General features: G+C 40.3%; 1 protein-coding gene across 1 annotated transcript; it reads right to left on the minus strand.

Annotated features, from left to right (window-relative positions):
• Window positions 1-3,607: 3,607 nt before the first annotated feature.
• On the minus strand, window positions 3,608-15,764 carry LOC142652454 (uncharacterized). Its single transcript, XM_075828089.1, has 7 exons — window positions 15,650-15,764; window positions 7,067-7,232; window positions 6,552-6,721; window positions 6,051-6,228; window positions 5,270-5,304; window positions 4,907-4,986; window positions 3,608-4,095 (listed from the first exon to the last, which is right to left on the minus strand). The coding sequence occupies exons 1-7, from the start codon at window positions 15,721-15,723 to the stop codon at window positions 3,608-3,610; spliced, it is 1,191 nt and encodes a 396-aa protein (XP_075684204.1). The 5' UTR covers window positions 15,724-15,764.
• Between the last annotated feature and the right edge of the window lie 945 nt (window positions 15,765-16,709).

Consider the following 16,709-nt stretch of genomic DNA (forward strand, 5'->3'; position numbering starts at 1 on the left):
GGGTGAAAATGCTCACTACACCCCTTAATAAATGCCTTGAGGGGTGCAGTTTCCATAGTGGGGGTCAGGGGTTTCTTTTTATTATTTCACATCTGAGCCTCTGCAATTGTGAACCAATACTTTGTAAATCGCCAAATTAGGCCTCCACTCCGCATGGTACTCTTCACTTCTGAGCCCTGTCATATGTCCAGACAAAAGATTAGGGCCACATGTAGGGTGTTTCTAAAACCGGAAAACACCGCATAATAATTAGAGAGCTGCCTTGTTATGGTGGCACAAGCCGGGCACCACATATTGGCATATCTATGGAAAAAAAATCCCATTTTCACTCTGCAACATCGAGTGAACACTAATTTCTACAAAACACCTGCAGGGTTAAAATGCTTACTACACCCCTTGGTAAATGCATTGAGGGGTGTAGTTTCCAAAATGGGGTCACTTCTGGGGGGTTTCCACTGTTTTGGGCCTACAGGCGCCCAGAAACCAATCCAGCAACATCTGCACTCCAAATGGCGGTCCTTCTCTTCTGAGCCCTGCCGTTTGCCCAAACAGCAGTTTATGACCACATATGGGGTATTGCCGTACTCGGGAGAAATTGCTTTACAAATTTTGGGTTCTTTTTTTCCTTTATTTGTTGAGAAAATGAAAAAATTTGCGCTAAAGCTACGTCTTATTGAAGAAAAAGGACTGTTTTTATTTTCACTGCCTAATTCTAATAAATTCTATGAAACATCTGTGGGGTCAAAATGCTCACTACACCCCTATAATGAATTCCTCAAGAGGTGTAGTTTCCTAAATGGAGTCCCTCTTTGGGCGTTTTCATTGTTTTGTCCCCTCAGGGGCTTTGCAAATGTGACCTGGCCTCCGCAAATCATTCCTGCTAAATGTGATCTCAAAAAGCCAAATAGTGCTCTTTCCCTTCTAAGCCCTGCCGTGTGTCCAAACAGCCGTTTATTACCACATGTGGGGTATTGTTTTACTCGGGAGAAATTGGTTTACAAATTTTGTGGTGCTTTTTCTCCTTCAGTCCTTCTGGAAATGAGAAAAAATTAGCTAAACCTAGATTTTTTTTTAAAAAAATGTAGATTATTATTTTCAGGGCCTACTTCCAATAATTTCTGCAAAAAAACTGTGGGGTCAAATCGCTCACTATACCCCTAGATAATTTCCTTAATGGGTGTAGTCTCCAAAATGGGGTCACTTGTGGGGGGTTTCCACTGTTTTGTCCCCTCAGGGGCTTTGTAAATGTGACATGGCCTCCGCAAACCATTCCTGCTAAATGTGAACTCCGAAAGCCAAATAGCGCTCTTTTCCTTCTCAGCCACGCCGTGTCTCCAAACAACCGTTTATTACCACATGTGGGGTATTGTTTTACTCGGGAGAAATTGCTTTACAAATTTTGCGGTGCTTTTTCTCCTTCAGTTCTTGTGGAAATTATAAAAAATTAGCTAAACCTACATTTTCTTTGAAAAAATTTCGATTGTCATTTTCAGGGCCTACTTCCAATAATTTATGCAAAAAACCTGTTGCGTCAAAACGCTCACTATAGCCTTAGATAATTTCCTCAATGGGTGTAGTTTACAAAATGGGGTCACTTGTGGGGGGTTTCTACTGTTTTATCCCCTCAGGGGCTTTGTAAATGTGACATGGCCTCTGCAAACCATTCCTGATAAATTTGAGTTCCAAAAGCCAAATGGCGCTCTTTCCCTTCTCAGCCTCGCCGTGTGTCCAAACAGCCGTTTATTACCACATGTGGGGTATTGTTTTACTCGGGAGAAATTTCTTTACAAATTTTATGGTGCTTTTTCTCCTTTAGTCCTTGTGGAAATGAAAAAAAATTAGCTAAACCTACATTTTATTTGAAAAAATGTAGATTTTCATTTTCACAGCCTACTTGCAAAAATTTCTGCAAAAAACCTGTGGGGTCAAAATGCTAACTATACCCCTAGATAATTTCCTCAAGGGGTATAGTTTCCAAACTGGGGTCACTTGTTGGGGGTTTCCACTGTTTTGTCACCTCAGGGGCTTTGTAAATGTGACACGGCCTCCGCAAACCATTCCTGCTAAATTTGAACTCCAAAAGCCAAATAGCGCTCTTTCCCTTCTCAGCCACGCCGTGTCTCCAAACAACCGTTTATTACCACATGTGAGGTATTGTTTTACTCGGGAGAAATTGCATTACAAATTTTGCGGTGCTTTTTCTCCTTTAGTCCTTGTGGAAATGAGGAAGAAAAACGCTAAACCTACATTTTCTTTGAAGAAATGTTGATTTTAATTTTCACGGCCTACTTCAAATAATTTCTGTAAAAAACCTGTGAGGTCAAAATGCTCACTACACCCCTAGATAATTTCCTTGAGGTGTCTAGTTTCCCAGATGGGGTCACTTTTGGGGGATTTTGACTGTTTTGTCACTGCAAGAGCCCTTCAAACCTGACATGGTGCCTAAAATATATTCTAACAAAAATAAGGCCCCAAAATCCACTAGGTGCTCCTTTGCTTCTGAGGCCGGTGCTTCATTCCAGTAGCACGCTACGGCCACATGTGGGATATTTCCTAAAACTGCAGAAACTGGGCAACAAATATTGAGTTGCATTTCTCTGGTAAAACCTTCTGTGTTATAAAAAAAATAGTATTAAAAATTTATTTCTGCAGAAAAATATGAAATTTGTAAATGTCACCTCTACTTTGCTTTAATTCCTGTGAAATGTGTAAAGGGTTAAGACATTTTCTAAATGCTGTTTTGAATACTTTGAGGGGTGAAGTTGTTAAAATGGGGTGACTTTTTGGGGGTTTCTAATATATAAGGCCCTCAAAACCACTTCACAACTGAACTGGCCCTTGTAAAAATAGCCTTTTGAAATTTTCTTGAAAATGTGAGAAATTGCTTCTAAAGTTCTAAGCCTTGTGAGGTCATAGAAAAATAAAAGGATGTTCAAAAAACGATGCCAATCTAAAGTAGACATATGGGTGATGTTAATTAGCAACAATTTTGTGTGCTATAACTGCCTGTCTTACAAGCAGATACATTTAAATTGAGAAAAATGCTAATTTTTGCAATTTTTCGCTAATTTTTGGTGTTTTTCACAATTAAATACTGAACATATCAAGAAAATTTTGCCAGTAACATAAAGTCCAATGTGTCACGAGAAAACAATCTCAGAATCGCTTGGATAGGTGAAAGCATTCCGGATTTATTACCACATAAAGTGACACATGTCAGATTTGAAAAATGAGGCTCTATCAGGAAGGTCAAAAGTGGCTAAAGAGGGAAGGGGTTAAGGAAGTTCAACTTTATCCCAGTTTCAGTTGTTAGTGTCAAAATATGCTATATGAAGCAAAACTGCATTAGACTAGTATTTTGTGTAAGATACTCACTGTCATGTGCAAAATGTCACCTGGTTGTGGTTAAAGCCTATATAAACGTGTGCTTATGTGATGAAGCTCAGACAACTGCTGATCTGCCATTTGTCTCCTTGCCGCAAGAATAAAAGAAGCACTTATTCAGATGAATCATTGAATTTTTATTGATAAGAATGGAAAATTCTCCTAACAGATTCCTGAAAGCGGATGGAAGGGTCTGATTTTGTAACCCTCTGATAAAGCAGAATTATAGGCTGATCATTTCCCACCAGCCAGATAGTCTCCAAGTTGTTGTATAATCATTTTCATATGTTAACCCGAGATTTGAGCGTGGTCTCACAATCTGTCCATTCTGCACTTCTATGATCCTCTCTCTCAGGTCCTGCTCCTCAGATATTAATAGGTTGATGAGATTTGAGCGTGGTCTCACAATCTGTCCATTCTGCACTTCTATGATCCTCTCTCTCAGGTCCTGCTCCTCAGATCTTAATAAGTTGATGTTTTCCTTAGGATCTTCTACCTCTTTCAGGACTAGCTTTGTAAGGTCATCCTGCATGGTGGGCTCTGGGTCTGAGCTCTCTGGTTGAGATGATGAAGAAGAGGAGGGTTCTTTAATGTTTTCTGGTCTTTCTTTGCTCTCTCTACTTTTTTCTTGAGTGACTTTCTTTCCAGAGATTTTAGATTTAGCAACTTTCCACCAATATCTGACATCATCACTCATTCTTAGCCAGCCCCCTAAAACAAAATAACACAATTATAAAGCCGCAACACAAAGTACCTGCAATACCTTTATATACCTACAATATATAAACTATGCCTCGTTCACACTTTGCAGTGTTGGTTAATTTTTTGTGCAGTGAATGGATAGTTATGACTACCCATTTACACAACTGTTTGTGAATGCTGTGGTTTTGAGGGCCTATTGCATTTTTAACCTCATCATGCCTAAATCCTGGATTTTTTGTACACACAGGTTACGTGTATAGTGGGGTGCGGTGTACATCACTATCGCTGAGTGAGGACGAGCTCCAGTAATATTCTAGTAAATAGTGTGGGCTGCCCAGAAGGATACAGGAATAATGTATATAAACAATTGTAGGTAGGAACAGCTGACTTTGTTTATGGCGACCAATCAAATTTAAGTTTCCATTGTACTATTGAAGGTTAAAATATGAAAGCAGAGATATGATTGGTTTCCATGAGCGGCAGCATTGTATTTTTCCTCTAAATTAGATTTAGACCCCCTGTGTATTCTTCTGAAGAGAACGGCGTTTTCAGCGATGCACATATAAGATTTATTAGGGCATATGGACATAATAGAGGGGGACCCCTTAATCAGTAACACCCTCTATTACCCGGGTTGTGTAAAGTAATCAGGTTCCGATACTAAACTCCTGCATATTACTTCGTCTTGTAGCACCTTCTGTTCACATGACATTCACATAGGAAGCAGCGTCTTATCCAGGAGAAGACGGAATAACTGCAGTCACACTTTCTATAAGAGCTTGATGTACAGACACCATACACACTATAAAAGACGACTTACTTCTCTTTATATTCTCCTCTTCTATCCAGCATTCAGGATCGATATTACGGATCTTTTCATTGAATTTCCAATCCATTGACCTGTGAAGTGCAAAAAAGGAAAAATGAAAAGATATGTGAATTATTGCATGTTATAGAACAACTTCTGGAGACACAGTCCTTTCTTTTACTGAATTTTATGTTACCCTATTTCTCATACTTGGGGTTTAAATTTATACTATGTTTTAATTAAAAAAATGGTACCTTGTCCTGACTCAGCCTCTAGGGCCTCATTTATTAATATAACCTGTGGGGTCTACATGTCCCAGCACAAAACATAAAAAAGACATAAAATAAAATGATGAGAGTGAAATAAATAACATACCTTGTATCTGCAGATAATATGTCATCAAGATGAAACTGTGAAAGACAATGAATAAAGACGTTAGTTCCTATTTGTGACATACAAGGAACCCCACAATCCGGCATCTCTAGATTGTAAGCGCTAACGGGCAGGGGCCGCTCATTTGTCCCGTGGAATATATTATACCTGCTGTAGAAATGAAGGTTATTACTATTACTATTATTATTAAGGCTGGGTTCACACACCCTATTTACGGACGTTAATCGGGCGTTTTAGCCCCGAATTACGTCCGAAAATACGGTTCCAAAGCATCGGCACACATCTGCCCATTCATTTGAATGGGTTTTACGATGTTCTGTGCCGACGGTCATTTTATTTACTCGCGCCGCTGTCAAAAGACGGCGTGTAAAAAAGACGCCCGCGTCAAAGAAGTGCCTGTCACTTCTTGAGACGTAATTGGAGACATTTTCCATTGACACAATGGAAAAACAGCTCCAATTACGTCCGCGAAAAGCGCCTGCACTTGCCATTACGTCTGAAATTGCGGAGCTGTTTTCTCCTGAAAACAGCTCCGTGATTTCAGCCGTTACGGACGTGTACGTGTGAACATACCCTAATAAAGCATGAGCGGCTGAGCTGCAGGAAACATTATGTCAAAGATACAGGAGAAGGCCTTCAATCTCCATTAGACTTCACCAGAACGTCCTACTACAAGTCTCTTTGTTCTGTGCCATCAATTTCTCCTTTTCCATCACTAAACCTACAAAACCCCAGTAATTCAGTGGATAAAATCTTGACTCACAGGTTCCTGCTGGTTGATGTGATGGATTATATATTCCCACTGAAGGAAGGTTTTGTCACGTTCTTCTTTTGGGGAATGAACGTGAAATAAATGTTCTCCTTCAGTTTCCACAGACACAATTTGATATAATTGGTGGAGCTGTTTTGTGGCCATCTTGATTTTGGACACCGGCCACATCCTGCCGGAAATGAAGAAGACAGAGAATAAGATTTAGCGGAGAATCATTGTTGGAACAATTTCTCTATATTATAAGTTATAATTCTTACTACATTATAGTTCATATTATTATTATCAGCCTTTATTTAGACAGCACCACATATTACACAGCTCATTATGGGGGAGGGGGCTGTTATAACACAAAGTATATTGAGATTTATAGTAGATAAGACTTGTGGCAATATACCATATGATGCATTACTGCAAAATTAGTGAGGTTTTCTATGGTAATGTGATCAGTTTAGTGGACATATGGAAGGATATATAATTCCCATGATCCCTTACCTTCTAGGCATGAATTCATCCATTAGAGGGTTGTAATCTATCCATAGGAGTTCCTCCGCCAGAAATGAATCCTGCTGCCTTGATATTACAGCCAGCACTGTTATTAGAGGCGCTCTCCTAAACTCGATAATTTTCTCCCTCTTTCGTCCGATCTTCTCTTTTTTAATCAGCTGCGTAAGTAAATGGAGACAGAATTACACACTGGGAGTATACACTGGTTTTATATATAGCCTTCCCTATCCTAACCTCTGTATACAGCTACTAGTCACCACTGCTGTATACAGAGGACAGTGCTGTACAATGTACTGGACAGATCTACAACTTCTCTCACAGCAGAGCTTCATTCTCAGCCCAACCAGGAGATCAGACAGAACATATGGAAGATGTATGACCAATATTACTCTGAATATATTCACTGATAACATTCATAAAGCATCTATGAAAATAACACTCGTCCATATACAATCATCTCTTCATATACAACCTGCTGGTCAGATACATAGAACTGAAATTACCTCAGAGAAGATTCCATGGACGATCTGGGATGTTTTCAGGAAGACCAGTTCTCCAGATAATCTCTCCTTAAAGTCAGGGACATCGGTGATCACTGGGTTTATAAGATGGTCACTGAACTGTCTGCCTTCCCTTTGGAGGCGTTCTTCCGATTCGTCATCGGCGGCCCTAAAAGTTGAATAAATAATTAGGAAAATGAGAACATTGAATGACTGGATCATTATTGTACATGCAGCATTAGCAGTGACTTTAAAGAGAAAGCTGAATGTATTCTGTATACTGCATCTACTATACATGGAAACAATACAATAAATAAACAATGTCTCCTCTGACAGATCCCATTTATTCCATCAGGATGAAAACAAATGGTAAGTACATTAGTTGGAATCAGTGTGCACATATTCTGTATGGATGTCTTATAGGATCCAGGAACTTGGCAGACAGAACTATAAAGTATAATGTCGTCTCTGTTTTTGCTAGAAGCAACCATTGAGGACCATCATAACAACTTAACCCTTTCAAGACCGAGCTCATTTTGACCTTCATGACCAGCCCCATTTTCTCAAATCTGACATGTGTCTCTTTATGTGGTAATAAGGGGGGATTCACACGAGCGTGTATTGGGTCCGTGCGGGCCGCGTGGTTTTCACGCGCCACGCACAGACCAATACAAGTCTATGGGGCAGTACAGACAGTCCGTGCTTTTTGCGCAGCGTTTGTCAGCTGCGCAAAAAGCGCGACATGCTCAATATCTCCGCGTATTTCGCGCATCACGCACCCATTGAAGTCAATGGGTGCGTGAAAACCACGCTGGTCGCATGGAAGCACTTCCGTGCGAACCGACTGAAACAGCGCACCAGCTGTCAAAAGGATGAATGTAAACAGAAAAGCACCACGTGCTTTTCTGTTTCCAAACATCCAAATGGAGTGTCTTTGAGATGAGCGAACCCGGACAATCGAACCGAACTTCACCGGGTTCATTAGGTCGCTGGTACAATACACTGCAATACTAATGTATTGCAGTATAATGTCATTATACAGGCTCCTGTAACAGCGCGATCGCTGTTCCTGTCCGTTAGTCCCGGGTGTCAGCTGTAATACACAGCTGACACCTGCAGAATATGGAGCGTGCACAGCGCATGAGCCCGCTCCATAAATAACCCCTCGCACCACGACATGCTATTAAGTCGTGGTGCGCCAAGGCGTTAATGCGCAGCGGATGGTGCAAAGTGAAAATTAAAATTTTCCACTGATATGCCATTTTAATGTACAATATATTGTGCCCAGTTTGTGCCACTGAAGACAAATACCTCATACAATGTTGAGCGGGTTCTCCCAGATATAAAATGTCATATATGTGGACGTAAGCTGGTGTTTGGGCACGCTGTGGGGGGAGGGAACACCATTTGGCTTTTGGAGCGCAGATTTTGCTTGGTAACTGTTCTGTTTGGGGTTTTGCTGGTATTTCAGTTTATGATGTGGGGGTATATGTAATCTGTGCGGAGTACATCAGGGCATAATAAGAGGGTATAATAATGGGGTACATAAATAATAATTCGCAGATATGTGGCCGGTGTCGCACTGATAAATGGTGCCCAATCTTATCCGCTTTTGGAACACTCTGCACATTTTGCATCGCCATATTCTGAGAGCCAGAACTTTTTTATTTTTTCTCCAACGGAGCCGTGTGAGGGCTTATTTGTTGCGGGACAATCTGTACTTTTCATTGGTACCATTTTAGGGTACATGTGATTTTTTTAAATCACATTTTATTAGATTTTTTTGGAAGCAAAGTGACAAAGAAACATTAATTCTGACAATGTTTTTCGTATATTTTTTTTACAGTGTTCACCGTGCGGTATAAATGACATTTTACTTTATTCTGCGGGTCGGTACGATTACGGCGATACCATATGTATATAGGTTTTTTATGTTTTGTGGCGATTGCGCAATAAAATCACTTTGATGAAATTATTTATTTTTTGTGTATTCTGAGAGTCATAATTTTATATTTTTCCGTCAAAAAAGCGGTGTAAGGGCTTGTTTTTTGCGGGACAGGTTGTAGTTTTTATTGGTATTATTTTGGGGTACATGCGACTTTTTGATCACTTTTTATTCTATATTTTGGGAGGGTTGATGACCAAAAAAAAGTGATTCTTGACATTGTTTTTTAATTTATTTTTTTTGCGGTGTTCACCGTGCGGGAAAAATAATATTATAGTTTTATAGTTTGGGTCGTTACGAACGCTGTGATACCAAATATGTGTACTTTTTTTTAACATTTTCATTTTTTTCCTATAATAAAAGACTTATTATAGGGAAAAAAGCATTCTTTTTTTTTGTAACTTTTATAACTTGTTTTTACACTTTTATAAAACTTTTTTATTACTTTATTTTTTACTTTTTACTTGAAGCCTGGCAGCACTGATCGCTGCTATAATACATTACACTACCTAGGTAGTGTAACGTATTATAAACTGTCAGTGTGACGCTGAGAGTCACACTGACAGGAAGCTTATGAGAGCCAGCATCCGGCTGGTTCTCATAGGCTGCTGTGCATGGCAGACCCGGGCGCTGTTATATGGCCCCCGGTTCTGCCTTATAACCGACTGCAGCACCCGCAATCGGTCCCCGGGAAAGTTTGTTGTAGCAACAAACGTTCCACTTTGTTATAGCAACAAACTTTCCAGTTCGTTGCTACAACACACTTTCCCTGCGATCACATGACCGGGACCTGAACTAATCAGGTCCCGATCATATCTCCGGGACCAGAGGCAGGTGATAACAGCGCGATCCGGGTGTCAGCGCTACTCTGAGACACCCGGATCGCGCTTTTAACACCCACCGTGAATTCACGTCGGCACTGCACAGAGCCCAGCAAGTGCCGACGTGAATATACAGTGGGCGGTCGGGAAGCGGTTAAACTGTGTGACTATAGTTTCCCTCCTTATTTCAGGTTCTTTCCACGATTGAGTTGGCTCCGAGAGGAGATTATAGATCTGGACACTGCAGATTCTGCAGCCAACTCAATCGTGCAAGGATTGAAATTAGGAGGCTTGACGACTAAAGTGGATAACATCTGTAGAACCGAATTTGTTGTGTGTATTGTCATGTGTCCCTGTAATCTCTATTACATCAGGAGGACCATCCACCCGATATTCAAGAGATTCAGGCAGCATGTACGATCTATTGGGTACAAGGTAGGGATCTCCTCCTTTTAGTGAACGCATGCTTACATATCATGGAGGTAATCCCAGGGGAATGTGGATTGCGGGCATTTTGTGCATTAAACACGCTTTCACAGGGGGGGAATAGACATAACCTTTTGCTTCAAAAAAGAGGCAGAAATTGATCTTACAGGCGGAAGCCCTCGTTCCATTAGGTCTTATTGATCGCAAAGATCTAAGTGCATTTTTTAAGTTAAAGTATGTTATTCTATTCATCTTATATAGATGTAACGGCGTAGACTCTGTCCAAACATTTGTTGTGTCTTATGTATCACTGTAATGTACGATTTAAAGTTGCCTTGTTTCTATATAACGCCGAGGCCTTTACAAAGTATAAGGGTACACGTGAAACTGCCGTAGGTTAACACTCCACATCCCACTACTGCTTATGCTGAATAAAGTAGAAATCAACATTGCTAAATAGTGAGCACAGTGGTTTTTCTCATCATACAAATACTTGATCTAATGCTGCACCGCAGGGTCTAATGACTAATGTCTAATTTTCATAAAGGGAAGCTCTAACCGTGAAAGTGCAGGTGTCTCTAAGAAAGTGGCCATTCAGTACATAAATATACTGATAGAGATATATATATATATAATACAACACATTCCTCCATAAATCATATCTAAATAGCAGTATTAGGGTAGTGGGGGTTATTACTCCATGCAAACAGCCCTTACAAGCTTGTCCACCATTAACCCCTTCCCGACATGCGCCGTACATGTACGGCGCTGTCGGGAGGTGCTTCCCGCAAAGCGCCGTAGATGTACGGCGCAGTGATGGTGCGGGCTCAGAAGCAGAGCCGGCACCATCACCGCGGGGTGACAGCTGTATTATACAGCTGGCACCCTCCTGTAACTGCCAGCACCGGAGCTACTCTCCGATCCGGCAGATTAACCCCTCAGATGCTGCGCTCAATAGAGCGCAGCATCTGATAGGTTTTCACCCTACCGGCAACCCAGTGATGCAATCGCTGGGTTGCTGTGGCAATCGGACGCCAGAAAATGGCGTCCGAGTTTGCCTTGTACGGGAGCCGATGAGGACCCGCCTGCGGCGTGTCCTCATAGGCTTGCTGTCAGTGAATAACTGACAGCGCTAATACACTGCACTTCGTATGTAGTGCAGTGTATTAGAGTAGCGATCGGGGCATCAGGCCCTCATGTCCCCTAGTGGGACAAGTCAGAAAAGTAAAAAAAAGATAATAAAAATGTGGTAAAACAATAAAAACACACACATTTCAAATAAAAATAAAGCTAAACTGACTTTTTTCCCATAGTAAGTCTTTTATTATGGGAAAACCCATAAAAAAAAAACAAAACTATACATAATTGGTATCGCCGCGTCCGTAACGACCCAAACTACAAAACTATTATGTAATTTATCCCGCACAGTGAACGCCGTAAAAAAAAACATGAAAAACAACGCCAGAATCTTTGTTTTTAGGTCACATTTCCTTCCAAAAAATGCTATAAAAAGTGATCAAAAAGTCACATTTACTCCAAAATAGTACTAATAAAAACGACAATCCGTCCCGCAAAAAATAAACCCTGACACCGCTTTGTGCACGCAAAAATAAAAAAGTTATGGGTTTTAGAATATGGCGACATAGAAAACAAATGATTTTATAAAAAAAGTGATTTTATTGTGCAAAAGCTGCAATACATAAAAAAAACTATATAAATTTGGTATCGCCGTAATCGTATCGACCCGCAGAATAAAGCTAACATGTAATTTATGGCGCACTGTGGATGCCGATAAAAAAAACAATAAAAAACGATTCCAGAATTGTTTGTTTTTGGTAATTTCCTTTACCAAAAAATGAAATAAAAAGTGATCAAAAAGTCGTATGTGTTCCAAAATGGTACCAATAAAATCTACAGCCCGTCTCGCAAAAAACAAGCCTGCACACCGCTCAATCAACTGAAAAACAAAAAAGTTACGGCACTAGTAATGCGGTGATGAAAAAACATCTGAATGTGCAGGCCGGAGGGGAACATTCCTTCAGTTTCAGGGCCCTAGTATTTAGGAACTAGGAAAGGGCAGGGACATAGCACATCCGCTGGAAGCGAGGGCGCCCGTATTATACCAGCGGAAAACTTTCCCAGCAATATTTCCCAAACAACGAAGGAGAAAAAGTCCCCAAAAGGTGCAGAGCGTTACAAAAGGGGGATAAGAAAGAAAACCGTTTATCAGTGTTACACTGGCCTGTGCATAACGGATCGCTTCACAGCGTAACACACATCTATGGAGAATTGTATTATTTACCCCATTATTATACCCTCTTATTATGCCCTGATGTTCTCCGCACAGATTACATATATCCTGATGTTCTCCGCACAGATTACATATATCCTGATGTTCTCCGCACAGATTACATATATCCTGATGTTCTCCGCACAGATTACATATATCCTGATGTTCTCCGCACAGATTACATATATCCTGATGTTCTCCGCACAGATTACACATGCCCCCACATTATAAACAGAAATACCAGCAAAACTCAAACAAAACTACCAAGCAAAATCCATGCTCAAAATGGCGGTCTATTCCTTCTTAGCCCTACAGCGTGCCCAAACAGCAATTTATGGCCACAAGTAAGGCATTACCATACCCGGGAGAACCCGCTTAACAATTTATGGGGTTAGATTCTCCAGGGGCACAACATATTGTGCGATGAATAGGCAGATCAGTGGAAAAATTGCAATTTTCACTTTGCACAATCCACTGCGTATTCATTTCTGAAAAACACCTGTGGAGTCTAAATTCTCACTACACCCCTTGATAAATGCCTTTAGGGGTGTAGTTTCTAAAACGGGGTCACTTTTGTTTTGTACATCAGGGGTTTTGCAAATGCAACATGGCGTCCGCAAACCATTCCAGCAAATTCTACGCTCCAAAAGATAAGTACCGCTCCTTTTCTTCTGAATGCTACCATATACGTAAACAGCCTATTATAACCACATATGGGGTGTTACCGTACTCGGGAGAAATTACTTTACAAATGTTGGGGTGCTTTTTCTTCTCTATTCCTTGTAAAAATGAAAAATGTTGATCTAAAACTACATCTTGTTGGAAAAAAAAATTATTTTTCATTTTCATAGCTTAATTCTAATTAATTCAGCAAAAAACCTTTGGGATCAAAATTTTCACTATACCCCTATATGATTCCTCAGGGGGTGCAGTTTCCCAAATGGAGTCAATTTTGGGGTGTTTCCACTGTACTAGTACTACAGGGGCTCAGCAAATGTGACATGGCGCCCAGACACTATTCAAAATCCAAATGGTGCTAGTTCCATTCTGAGCCCTACCGTGTGTCCAAACAGATGTTTGTGACCACATGTGGGGTATTGTTTTACTCGGGAGAAGTTGCTTTACTAATTTTATGGTGCTTTTTCTCCTTCTGTCCTTGTGGAAATGAAAAAAAAATACCTAAACCTACATTTTATTTGAAAAAATGTAGATTTTCATTTTTACGGCCTACTTCCAATAAGTTCTGTAAAACACCTGTGGGGTCAAACTGCTCACTGTACTCCTAGATAATTTCCTCATGGCGCTCTTTCCATTCTAAGCCCTGCTGTGTGTCCAAATAACTGTTTATTATCACATGTGGGGTATTGTTTTACTCGGGAGAAATTGCTCTACAAATATTGTGGTGCTTTTTCTACTTTAGTTCTTTTGGAAATGAAAAAAAATTAGCTAAACCTACATTTTATTTGAAAAAATGTAGATATTCATTTTCATGGCCTAGTTCCAAAAATTTTTGCAAAAAAACTGGCTGGTCAAAATGCTTGCTACATCCCTAGATAAATTCCTTGAGGGGTGTAGTTTCCCAAATGGGGTCACTTTTGGGGGGTTTCCACTGTTTTAGTTCCACTAGACCTGTTCAAAGCTGACATGGTGCCTAAAATATATTCTAATAAAAAGGAGACCCAAAATCCACCAGGTGCTCCTTTGCTTCTGAGGCCGGTGCTTCAGTCCAGTAGCAACCTAGAGCCACATGTGGGATATTTCCTAAAACTGCAGAACCTGGGCAATAAATATTGAGTTGCATTTCTTGGGTAAAACATTCTGTGGTACAAAAAAAATGGATTCAAAATGAATTTCTGGAAAAAAATAATGAACTTTGTAAATTTCACCTCTACTTTGCCTTAATTCCTGTGCAATGTCTAAAGGGTTAAGAAACTTTCTAAATGCTGTTTTGAATACTTTGAGGGGTGCAGTTTTTAAAATGGGGTGACTTATTGGGGGTTTCTAATATCTAAGGACCTCAAATCCACTTCACAACTGAACTGGCCCCTGTAAAAATATCATTTTGAAATTTTCTTGAAAATGTGAGAAATTGCTGCTAAAGTTCTAAGCCTTGTAACGTCCTAGAAAAATAAAATGATGTTCAAAAAACGATGCCAATCTAAAGTAGACATATGGGGGATGTTAGTTAGCAGCATTTTTGTGTGGTATAACTGCCTGTCTTACAAGCAGATACATTTAAATTGAGAAAAATGCTAATTTTTGCAATTTTTCGCTAAATTTTGGTGTTTTTCACAATTAAATACTGAATGTATCGGGCAAATTTTGCCAGTAACATAAAGTCCAATGTGTCACGAGAAAACAATCTCAGAATCACTTGGATAGGTAAAAGCATTCCGGAGTTATTACCACATTAAGTGAAACATGTCAGATTTGAAAAATGAGGCTCTGTCAGGAAGGTCAAAAGCGGCCAAAGAGGGAAGGGGTTATACTGACCTATTGGGCCATATGAGGTAATAGAGGGGGGCCCCATACTCATAACTCCCTCTATAAGACTGGAGATACATTTATTATTTGTGGAGTGATGGCTCCAATGTAAACTACGAGTGACAGTTACAGTCCATAGAGTTACACTGAGTTACATGTACATGAATATTAATCAGAAAGACATGGACATAAAGAAAAGTTGTGCACAAGTTAAATGCATGTCAAGTGCAAGGTCTGTGTCTATATATATTCTCCACATACATATACTGTACAAATATGATTACTGCTCAATAGTCATTGTAATGCAGGAGAAATCAGTATCTGAACATCCCAGGGCAGATTGTCTGTAGCTGGGATCCAGCAGCTCTGGGGGTAAAACACACAATCCCTTGTTATGATTCCTGATGGAACAGCAGATCTGGGATATCTACTTCTCTTACATAACCTGAAGAAATAAACCTTTGTTCACACTATAAAATACAGGATTTATTTATTCCCAGTGTGAACAGGGACAAGCTTCGTAGAGACAAAATGTTTCTACAAAACATCATCTCGTGTTTAATAATATTGTGGAAATCTAAACATTTTAGAAACACTTGAGATTCTCCTCCTTCACTTACCAGATATTTTTTTCGGCCCGGGTCAGACTGGAACTCTTATCGAGTTTCAAACCTTTCTTCACTTTCCTCAACATTTTGTAATCACTTTGCTAATTAACGAGACGTGCAGCGCACAAGAACCAATCAGCAAGATTCTAAAGGCCCCGCCCTGGGAGAGCTGCCCTTATAGTAGTAGTGATGTCACAATGAGCATTGGTATGTAGTAGTGATGTCACAATGAGCATTGGTATGTAGAAGTGATGTCACAATGAGCACTGGTATGTAGTAGTGATGTCACAATGAGCATTGGTATGTGAGCAGCAGGTACATTGATGAAGAACATATCAGTGAATATTATATACAGAGCTGTGTAGATAGTTCTTCAGTGTCAGTAATCATGGATCTTTCCGGAAGCCAGAGGCGTAGCTAGGTTCACCAGCACCCGGGGCAAAGATTCCGTTTGGCGCCCCCCGCAACCTCTTTCCCGACATCTCCTTCCCCCTCGCCGTGTTTGTTTTCTCTACCAATCGACGTGTCATTTCTTTTTATGTAACTCGAGCATATAAACATTTGTACATTTCACAAGCAATATGGTTCTATACACAACACCAGAACCAAGCTCAGTACATATATACAGCCCCAGAAGCAAGCTCACTACATATATACAACACCAGCACAAATACAGCTCAATTTAGTGCAACCCCTGGTGTATAGGTGTGTACGGCGTACAACTACAGCTCCCAGCATGGCCCAAACAATGATAAGGATATGCTGGGAGATGCTGTTTCACAAAAAATAAATCCTATCATAATCATACCACCCATCATCTCTCTGCACATCATACAGTGACTACAATACTGATTAGAGGCAGAACAAACATTTACATTAAGTGACTCACCGGTGACGTCTCAGATTCTAGTTCTTCCTCTCCATCCGGTCCAGACCTCTATGATGACTTCTCCCGGTCACAGCCCATTTCTGCAGTTTGCCGCTCAGATGTCTTCAGCTTCTCACTTTACCTACATTTCTGCACCTATAAATAAATATAACGTTATCATTATACCACACACTACGCCCCTAC

This window comes from Rhinoderma darwinii, chromosome 5 (genome assembly GCF_050947455.1).
Source record: "Rhinoderma darwinii isolate aRhiDar2 chromosome 5, aRhiDar2.hap1, whole genome shotgun sequence".
NCBI lineage: Eukaryota > Metazoa > Chordata > Amphibia > Anura > Rhinodermatidae > Rhinoderma > Rhinoderma darwinii.

Bases quoted from the DNA above. Each gene is read 5' to 3' on its own strand.
- LOC142652454 (XM_075828089.1), bottom strand. From the start codon at position 15,723: ATGTTGAGGAAAGTGAAGAAAGGTTTGAAACTCGATAAGAGTTCCAGT. The intron at 7,233-15,649 runs GTAAGTGAAGGA...TTCAACTTTTAG, and splicing joins CGGGCCGAAAAAAATATCTG to GGCCGCCGATGACGAATCGG. The intron at 4,987-5,269 runs GTATGTTATTTA...TGCACTTCACAG, and splicing joins ATATTATCTGCAGATACAAG to GTCAATGGATTGGAAATTCA.